The sequence below is a fragment of the Camellia sinensis genome, chromosome 1 (assembly GCF_055761805.1).
Source record: "Camellia sinensis isolate YWXY chromosome 1, ASM5576180v1, whole genome shotgun sequence".
Classification (NCBI taxonomy): domain Eukaryota; kingdom Viridiplantae; phylum Streptophyta; class Magnoliopsida; order Ericales; family Theaceae; genus Camellia; species Camellia sinensis.
Window position 1 is genome coordinate 57,111,701 of NC_138961.1, and position 10,617 is coordinate 57,122,317.

General features: G+C 36.5%; 1 protein-coding gene across 1 annotated transcript; it reads right to left on the reverse strand.

The window, feature by feature from the left end:
• Positions 1–4,042: 4,042 nt before the first annotated feature.
• On the reverse strand, positions 4,043–5,016 carry LOC145797548 (uncharacterized). Its single transcript, XM_082884942.1, has 2 exons — positions 4,840–5,016; positions 4,043–4,585 (listed from the first exon to the last, which is right to left on the reverse strand). The coding sequence occupies exons 1-2, from the start codon at positions 5,014–5,016 to the stop codon at positions 4,043–4,045; spliced, it is 720 nt and encodes a 239-aa protein (XP_082741068.1).
• Positions 5,017–10,617: the final 5,601 nt, after the last annotated feature.

Here is a 10,617-nt window from a genome sequence, read left to right on the forward strand (position 1 = left end):
GGCATTTATTTTGATGTTGCAGGATGTTACATGTGATGTCTTTCAATAAGAATACTCTGATGAATAACTCAAATGATTCATTTTCTTTTATAAATGCATGGTAATGTTATGGTTATTATGGGTTTATTTTGAGGGCGTTACAGCCTTACTAAAATACTTATGTTCTCATAAGTTCTGTGGAAAAGTTTGTTGACATATTTATCCTCAATATTACTTGTTAATATCATAAATAATGACAAAATCATATATAGGAAATTAAATGTTACTATAAATCATATCTATATGAATGTGAATTTGAATTTCAAAATACACATTTACCCTCAATATTAGTTGTTAATATCATAAATAATGGCAAAATCATATATAGGAAATTGAATGTTACCATAGATCATATCTATATAAATGTGAATTTTGAATTTCAAAACACACAAATAAGCAACATTTTCACATTCAATTTAAAAAATCAAAAACTTAGTAAATTTGCGAAACGTAACGTGACATGCATGTAAATACTGACGTCACAACACAAATTCAAAGACAAATACAACCGAACATAACACGCACAAAACATGTCAACATTGTAAATGTGGATTAACATTACAACTTAAATGTAATATCATTGGAGGCTAATGAAAGTGTGCCAATGTACGCATGTATTATTTTTCATAAACTAACAACATTTTTACATTTAATTAAAAAAATACAAAACCCAGTAAGTTTGCGAAATGTAACGTGACATGTACATAAATATTGAATACAACAACGTCACAACATAAATTCAAAGACAAATACAACCTAACGTAACACGTACAAAACATGCCAACATTATAGATATAGGTTTACATTACAACTTAAATGTAACGTCAATAGAGGCTACAACATTGCAAAAAATCATATAAGATGTGACATTCAGATGCAAAAAATCACATATGTATTGTAACATTACACGTCATTGGATGGTTGTAACATATTGTGAAAACCATATCAGAAGCAAAACACCTTATCTCCTTCCCTCAAACACTTGGAGTCCAAATCAACAAACGCAAACAATACAACTCCCAACCTTGATGACAGCATCACCCATATCTACATCCAAACCAACAACATTTTCAAAATCCACCGGATTTCGGGATCAATGCAACATTCACTCCCACGGACGACGCATATACATTCCACTTTCGTAAAAGTCTCCAAACACTTAATAGGTTGAATGATAGAATAATCTATACTATAGAAACATATAAAGGGTATAATAGTATGCCAATACCATTTATTCATAATTCATAAGACCTTGTGAAAGACCTTTTAATCTAAATAGGATTTAAAACTCTATAAGAAACTACACAGCACTTCATATTAAATAAATTCTCCTAATATGACTTATAAATAATTTTTTCTTTTATTTAACAATGTGAGTTCTATTATATTATTATAATATATTGTAATAATAAATAAAAAATATTTATAAAATTGATTAGTTTGTAAAGTATTTTTCATCTTACAATCACTACATAAGAAAGATGGTTCATGAATGAATATTATTTCTACTTAAGGTTGGACAAAATATCACTTAATCTGTTAAAATTACCTAATTTATTTTGATTTACTCGCTAATACGGGGTTAATTTGATCCACGACTTAAAATTTATAATCCGTTTTCAAAACCATTATGCCCCACTATACTTAATACATATATATATTTTTTTTACCTTTAATGAAATATTAAAGTCAAAATCAATGCGAAAGAAATTTAATATGTGAAATTTATTACAAATTAGTGTTATATATATGAAAAACTATGTGAAACTAATTAGTGTTATAAATTATGCAAATGTTTGATAATTGTTTAATATTATTTTTCAATCAACTAGTAAATTAAAACCGCTTAAATTACAATTTGGTCATTTGCTAATTCGTTATTTACTATTTGATTTATAATTTTATCCTCAAATTACACCGAATCTCACTGCACACCCCCTTATTTCTACCTAAAATGATGATTAAGAAGACAAAAATTTGTAGTTTTAGGGATACATTCGGAGGTAAGTTTTATCTGTTAAATCTAAGTTACCAATTCTTGATCATATATTTTTTTATCAACACCTATTCTTTATCATTATGTGAGTGAGTTACATATAAGATAAATTTATCTACTATTAATTTTGAGTTACTAACTTTTTATTATTATATTCTTAGCCTTTCTTTAGCTAATTTAGTTGGGTTAAAAAAACACAAAAAATAAAATAGGTTAAATAAGTTAATAAGGTAAAATGTCACATCAAAATTATAATTATTTCACTTTTTTTTTAACAAAAGTCAAAAAAATAAAAAAAAAATTCAAACCAAACGAACTTTTTAATCTCAAGGCAAAAAAAACCTAACTCAAAAAAATAAACTATACCAAACGATAACTTAGGGGTTGTTTGGGGTGTCCTAAATGAGTGTACTTTTTGTATTTTTAAACTAAAAAATTGAGAAAAAAATAATAGATGTTTGGGTTAACTTTTTGACTTTTTATAGAAAAATGTATAATAAAAAATTATAAAAATTTGTTTGTAGAAAAAAATTAGAATTAAAAATTATGCAGCCGTAATTATTAACTTTTGATGAATAATAATAACTTTTTAACTTTTTTTCAAATTCCCCAAACTTGACCTTAATATGTTAGTGTTCAAATATAGCACAAGTAGTAGTGATTGTGCAGTGGTAATGATGGGAGCAATAGAGGCAACAACAGTGATGCGATGGTGGTAAGATAATGTCGTTAAGACGTGATTATGGTTGTGTGATTGTGTCAAGTTGTGTAAAACTATTCCAGCTCTAGGTCCGTCCTCCGCCGGACGGTGGACGTCGCCCCTCTCCTCCACTGTCCGGTGTCTTTTCCCTCCTCCACCGTCCGACGTCTTCTGTCTTCTTCGGCGATCGGCATCTTCGCTTCTTCTCCCTCTCTCGCTCTTCGGTATTTGCAGATCTCTCCTCCATCGTCCGACGTGTTCGCCCTCCTCCACCGTCCGGCGTCTTCTACCTCCGCCGGCAATCGGCATCTAAGCTTCTCCCTCTCTGTCTTTCCTCTTCTTAAGTAAACTCTGCTCCCCAACTTTGGATTTGCATTGTTTGATGAAGAAACAGAGATTATGAATATTTAGAAAATATTTTGCAGTTCCCTCTTTCCCAAATCTGGACTGTAATTGGTTGATGAATTTTGGACTGTAATTTGGACTGGATTTACATTATAGATGATTTGGTGCTACCAAAGTGCTGTTCATGCTGCTGCTACAACTGTGGACTTGTTGCTTTGTATGTCTTAACTGTAATATATCATCTTCATACTTGTCCATTTTTATGAATGCAAGGGCAGTTCATATCATCTTTCTACTTGTCCATATTATACACCATATTATACTAGTCCATTTTCACAAATCAAAACTAATTTGACAGTGTTTTCTATTTGTACAACAGCAAGTTCAGACTTCACACTCACCAAAATTAACATAAGCAAAGTAAATGTTAGAGTTAATTTGATTGTGTTCAATGAATGTGGTGTTAATTTGACTGTGTTCATAAATCAAAACTAAATGTTTGTGGTGTTAATTTCACTATGCTCAAAATTCTTACTTTTTAGATTAAATGTTTTTACAAATTCAACTTTCCTGTTATCATAAAATAAAAAATACGTGCACAAATAAAACCATATAAGGAACACAGAGTTGAGATCGTCGGAGAGTATAGAGAAGACAGAGACAACTCCACCGTCTGGCGGGACTGCGGATAAAGGATGAGAGAGAGATTCGATCCTCGGGAGCAGGGACGGATCCAGGATTATGACTTTGGGGGGGCCAAAGTACGTTTAACCTCTAACAAATAAAATTTGAAGTTCAATACCAATTTCTACTAACATGGAAAAAATCAATAATGTTACGATAAAATATTGAACTATATATTCCTTCTCAACATAGTTGAGTACCAAAAGATGATTATACAATTGAGAATATTTTTTTGCCCATATTCACTTACAAAAAGTAGTAATTATTTCTACATACATTTATATACTAAAATTAGGCATATTCAATTGAACTCGACGCTCTTTCATAATATCAAAAGCATGGATGATAGAATTTACATCAAACCCTCGATCAATGTCTTTTTCAATGTACATAATCAAGTAACTAGCCAGAAAACCATCTTCTATCTTATTGCGCAATTTAGACTTAATGAGTTTCATAGCTGAAAATGCACGTTCTGATGTAGCAGTTGAAACAGGTAAAGTCAACACAAGGCGGATCAATCTATCAATAAGAGGATAACTTGTCAACTTTTTTGTTTTTGCCAACAATTGACATAACTCAGAAATGGTTAACAGCTTCTGAAACTCAGGAAGTATGGAAATATCAAGCTTATAGTTTTCCAACTGATATTTCAAATGCAATTTTTCTTGCTCGGAGAAATCCATGGGATAAAATTTATTTGCAAATTTGCAAATATCCTCAATTTTGAATGATCTATAACCATCCCTAGGATCCAAAGCTGAGCTAAGAACAAGCAATTCCATTACATCTTCCTTAAACCTATTGTTTAATTCTTGTAACTGAGAATCAACTGTAACCATAAAAATATCAACTCAAAAATGATGTTCCATGGTGAGTTGATCTCTTTCAGAATGAGACCGACCTTGGCCTCCTTTATAAGGACAACTCATATTGGGAATCTGTATACCATGATCATTAGAAAATAATTTAATTTTCTCCAACAATGGAACCCATCCATCTTCTCTAAATTTTTAAATAAGTATCTTCGTTGTAGACACCAAATGCATTGCATTTAATATATCTTGAGATTTACTTGTAAAGCTTGGCAAAGATCATCAGTAATCTCCATGATATCTCTCAAAAGATGTAAGATGAAGACAAACTCAAAAGATGTAATGGAATCATAAACTCCATCTGCCTCAGCTCGTTGATTCGATTTGCTTCTATCATTAATTATGTTTCTTAGGACTGCACAACTAGCACTGAACATATTTATCAAACTACAAATTGGGGGGTTACTCTATATAATTTTGAAATTATCTAAAAAAAAATTGAGGGTGCGAACTCCTATAATTTTAAATTATTTTAAAATTTCTAGTATAATATATAATATTTTTCAAATTTTTGGGGGTGTGGCCGCCCCCCTCCGCCCCCCCTAGATCCATCCTTGCTCGGGAGTGAGGATGGAGGGAGACAGATAGGCTCGGTCGGAGAGAGAGTAGATCGTCGGGCCGGTGGGGTTGGAACAGAGTTGAGATCGTCGAGGAGTAAAAGGTCAAAGAGAGAGAGACAAGGACATAGCTCTGCGAATAGAGAGATTAGAGAAGGAAAATAATTTTGAAATCAAGAGAAGGTAGAATGAAAAGGAGAGAGAAGGGGGAGTAGGAGAAAAAAAAATGATTTAGACCTCTAAAAAGAGAGCTCTAATGGAGCATTAATTTGTCTTCTTCCTCCCCATTTTTTGTCTTTAAATTCATTGTTTTTTATTTATTTATTTAATTTTTTTTTTATAAGATAGACAACTCATTAGAGCTGCACTGCAGCAGCTCTAATTAGAGCTCTACAGCACTTCCGATAGGAGAAAATGAGACCCAAACAATTGTCAGGTCATTAGAGCCGCTCTAGAGCTCTGAGACATTTTTTGAATTATTATTCTTTTAAAAAGAAAAAGAAAATTTGCTGAATGATGATGACTATTCAGGTATACGTTTGCAACTGTAACCAAACAAACAAAGGTGAATGTCCTTGTCGTCCACATCAGTCGGTGAACAGCTGGATCAAAACAAAGCCTGCCCATCTGCCACGTATTGGCATTGGGCTGCCGACGAGGCACACCCCATCTACTTTTCCCTACCGGAACTAGGATAGTCCCAACCAGAACTGAAGTGGTTATTCCAATTTCAATCGACGTCAACTATGAACTGTTTTGAAAAGTTAGTAAAAAATTAATTTTTTAAATTAAATTTTTTTTTTGTAAGTAAGTTATGTAAAAGATGATATGACTCAAAATAAATAAAAAGTTGAAAGTTGATTTTTTTACAACTTCCCAAAAGACTCCTGCAGAGATAATCCACGTTCCGTGCTTGGAAGACGTAAGACCCCGATTCATTCTCTATTTTTATGTGTTCTGATTTTGTGGATTGTTGAGTTGAGATTATCACTATAGTTTTCATTTGATTAAAAAGACTGAGCGTGTATATATACTTAAAATATCTATTTTCTATTCTATTATATAAAAAATAATAATACTGTTACATTCGTTGAATAAAATTTGATGGATGAAATATTATTCTTTGTAAAAATTAAAATTCGGTGGATGAAATATTATTCGTTGTAGAACAATACTCAAACCCATGACAACGGGTTTAATAATGAAGATTATTACCATTTGGTCAACACATACTACATGAACATATTTTTTTGTCATTATAAAGAATAATGTTATTTTTTCAAGTTGCACACTTATCGCTGTGCAGGTTCTTAGTGTATATATATATATATATATGTGTGTGTGTAATTGTTCAAGTATAGCAACCCTAAAATAGACTTGACAATTAGGTAGTGTTTGGTTCATCGAAATGAATCGGAATGGAATGATCATTCTATCAAAATATCCATAGTTATGTTTGCTTAGACTAAAAATATAATGACAAATACATTACAAATAGAATCATGTTCACTATGTCAAAAAGGAGTGATCATTCCATATGAAGCCCAAGAATCACTATTCCATTCCAATGAATCAAATAGAACAATAGTCTTTGGCTTCAGTGGTTAGCTATATTTGTGGATGCTTATATATATATATATATAGGGAACTTTTTTGATAAATCCATTTTCTAAGAGATTTATTCCATCCAACTCATATTCTTTTTTACTATTCCATTAGGTCCAATTTGAGATAAGAAGACCAAAATACCCTTTTTATCTACTTATATTCTATTTAGTTCACATTATTTTCTTATGTTTCAATAAGTCCTATGGGTGACATAATTACCAAAATACCCTTAATGTGAATGTTCACACCGTCAATATAAATGTTTATATCGTCAATGTGTAGGGGCCCGGCTCATGTCGATCCTCGTGGGTGCCCGGAAAAATTCGAGTCAGGCCAGGCCGGCCCACAAGCCAAAAAAATAGGCCCTACCCGGCCCGTTGATAATATGAATATTCACATTGACAAGTTAACATTCACATTGATAAGAATTTAAAATTAGCCTGCGGCTCGTGGGCGGCCCGAAACTAGCCCGTCGCCCGGGGCGGACCCGGGCCGGCCCGTTCACAATATGAATATTCACATTGACATATTAACATTAACATTAACATTGACAAGAGTGTAAAATTGGCCCATGATCCGTGGGCAGCCCGAAGCCGGGCCCGGGTTGGAGCGGACCCGGCCCGGCCCGGTCCGTTGACAATGTGAATATTCACATTGACATGTTAACATTCACATTGATAGGAGTGTAAAATTAGCCCGCGGCCTGTGGCTGGCCCGAAACCCGCCTGCGGCTCGTGGACTGCCCTGGGCGGGCCCGGCCCGACCCGTTGATAATGCAAATATTCACATTGACATGTTAACATTCACATTGATAAGAGTATAAAATTAGCCCGCGCCCCGTGGCTGCCCGAAACTAGCCCACGGCCTGTGGGCGGCCCGGGGCGGGCCGGACCCGGCCTGTTGACAATGTAAATATTCACATTGACATATTAACATTCACATTGATAAGAGTGTAAAATTGACTCGCGTCCCATGGGCGGCCCGGGGCGAGCCCGGTCCGGCCCGTTGACAATGTGAATATTCACATTGACATATTAACATTCACATTGATAGGAGTGTAAAATTGGTCCGTGGCCCGTGGGCGGCCCGAAGCCCGCCCGCTGCCCAGGGCGGGCCCGGCCCAGCTCGTTGACAATGTGAATATTCACATTGACATATTAACATTAACATTGATAAGAGTGTAAAATTAGCCCGTGACCCGTGGGGAGCCCGAAGCCCGGCCTCGGGCCGACGCGGGCCCAGCCTGTTGACAACGTGAATATTCACATTGACATGTTAACATTCACATTGATAAGAGTGTAACATTAGCCCGTGCCCCGTGGCTGCCCGAAACACGCCCACGGCCCGTGGGCGGCTCGAGGCGGGCCCGGTCTGGCCTGTTGACAATGTGAATATTCACATTGACATGTTAACATTCACATTGATAAAAGTGTAAAATTGACTCGCGTCCCATGGGCGGCCCAGGGTGGCCCGGGTTTGGGTCTGGGCCTACCCCGGGCCGCGGGCGAGCTTCGGGCAGCGGACAAGTTTTACACTCCTATCAATGTTAATGTTAACATGTCAATGTGAATATTCACATTGTCACGAGTCGGGCCAAGCCCGCCTCGGGCTGCGATCGGGCTTCGGGCCGCCCACAGGCTACGGGCCAATTTTACACTCCTATCAATGTGAATGTTAACATGTCAATGTGAATATTCACATTGCCAACAGGCCGGGCCCGTCCTGGCCCGAGGTCAGGCTTCGGGTTGCCCACGGGTCACGGGCCAATTTTACACTCTTATCAATGTGAATGTTAACATGTCAATGTGAATATTCACATTGTCAACGGGCCGAGCTGGGCCCGCCTCGGGCAGCGGGCGGGCTTTTGGCCGTCCATGGGCCGCGGGCCAATTTTATACTCTTATCAATATGAATGTTAACATGTCAATGTGAACATTCACATTGTCAACAGGCCGGGCCGGGCCCGTCCACGGGCCGTGGGCGGGTTTCGGGCAGCTACGAGGCGCGGGCTAATTTTACACTCCTATCAATGTGAATGTTAATATGTCAATGCGAATATTCACATTGTCAACGGGCTGCGGGCGGGCTTTTGGCCGCCCATGGGCCGCGGCCCAATTTTATACTCTTATCAATGTGAATGTTAACATGTCAATGTGAATATTCACATTGTCAACGGGCCGGACCGGGCCCGCCTCGGGCCGCCCATGGGCAGTGGGCGGGTTTCGCGCGGCCACGGGACGGGGGCCAATTTTACACTCCTATCAATGTGAATGTTAACATGTCAATATGAATATTCACATTGTCAACGGGTCGGGCCGGGCCCGCCTCGGGTAGCGGGCGGGCTTTTGGCCGTCCATGGGCCGCGGGCTAATTTTATACTCTTATCAATGTGAATGTTAACATGTCAATGTGAATATTCACATTGTCAACGGGCCGGGCCCACCCTGGCTCGCGGGCGGGTTTCGGGCGGCCCACGGGCCAATTTACATTCCTACAAATGTGAATTTTAAAATATGAATGTTCACATCATTAAATTGCTAATCGTTGAAAAAATATTTATAAAGGTATCAAAATTAAATATAAGGGCATAAGTGTCCAAGAAAATAGTGTAAATCAAGAAAATGGACTTTATGAAATAAAACTATAGATACATGGGACTAAATGGGTTAAAAAATTTCTTCATAGACTTCTTGGGTTAAAACACTTCTAAATTGGACTTATCAATAAAAATCTCATATATATATAATAGGGATCATGCAGGGGAAAATGAGAAGATTAAGCAATTGGTGCCTGGGATAAGGGTTTATGGTGGTTCAGTTGATAATGTGAAGGGGTTTACTATAATAAATTGGAATATGGTGAGGTGACAAGTTCTGTGGTCTCAAACAATTGATTTTGGTTTTTCATTCATATGTGCGGTTTATTGTTGGTTGTGGCAAATTTGTCAAGGCACAGCAGAGCAGGGATCATACATTTGTTGCCAAGGCCAACTCGAGTTTACTGCGGTCATGAGGTAATAATAATATGTACGTTTTTGAGATACTATTGAATTATATTTTTGGTAGTAAGGCATTAGTTTTTTTTTTTCTATTACCATTTTTGGAGGAACAGGTACTTGGCTTGTACTACTGTGATAGCTATTCAAGGGTGCCTAATCCTCTATAATAGCTGCAATTCTTTGTAATCTTACAAAAGACTAGGTTTACCCTCCTATGCTTAATAGGCCTCCACCACGGACTATTTTCACATCATAGCGTGCTATGGTGTTAATAAGAAATAAAGGATGAGCATGTTGCAAGGGTAAAATTATTTTCCTTCAAAATATAAGCATTTTTTTGTGCAGACTTGTTCCTTTTTTTTTTTTTTTTCCTTTTCACATCATCATTTATTTATTCATTTTTTAACTAGCCCTTAATAAGTTCTCATATGAAAGTCTAAAAGAACAAATCAAAGAATCATTGAAGAACACTACGAGTTGCCTCTTTTGACCTTCAATTTGTACTCAATCCCATACATAGTTATCACCTCCTTTCATCCTAGATATCAGAAGATTTGGCTTGAAAGAATGCTCTTTATTTAGTGTATTCTATGCACTTCAATTCTTGGAGGCCCTACAATCAACTAAACCATGGTTGGTGGCCCCTGCAATCAGGTCTTTGGACCCCCCAAAAATTAGAGAAACACCACTTTTATGTAAGGGTTATCTTTCAAAAAATTTTGTAGCCCAAGTAATGGCCCTCAAAAAATTCAATCTAGTCTCCTTTAAAAATGTCATTGGTAAACCTCATGTTGCAAGCCCCCCTCCAATTTACT

What these genes read in the sequence shown, in the direction of transcription:
- LOC145797548 (XM_082884942.1), bottom strand. Translation starts at nt 5,016, where the DNA reads ATGTTCAGTGCTAGTTGTGCAGTCCTAAGAAACATAATTAATGATAGA. An exon ending in ATCTTTGCCAAGCTTTACAA is followed by an intron (nt 4,586 to 4,839) that starts GTAAATCTCAAG and finishes GTTGATTCTCAG; the next exon opens with TTACAAGAATTAAACAATAG.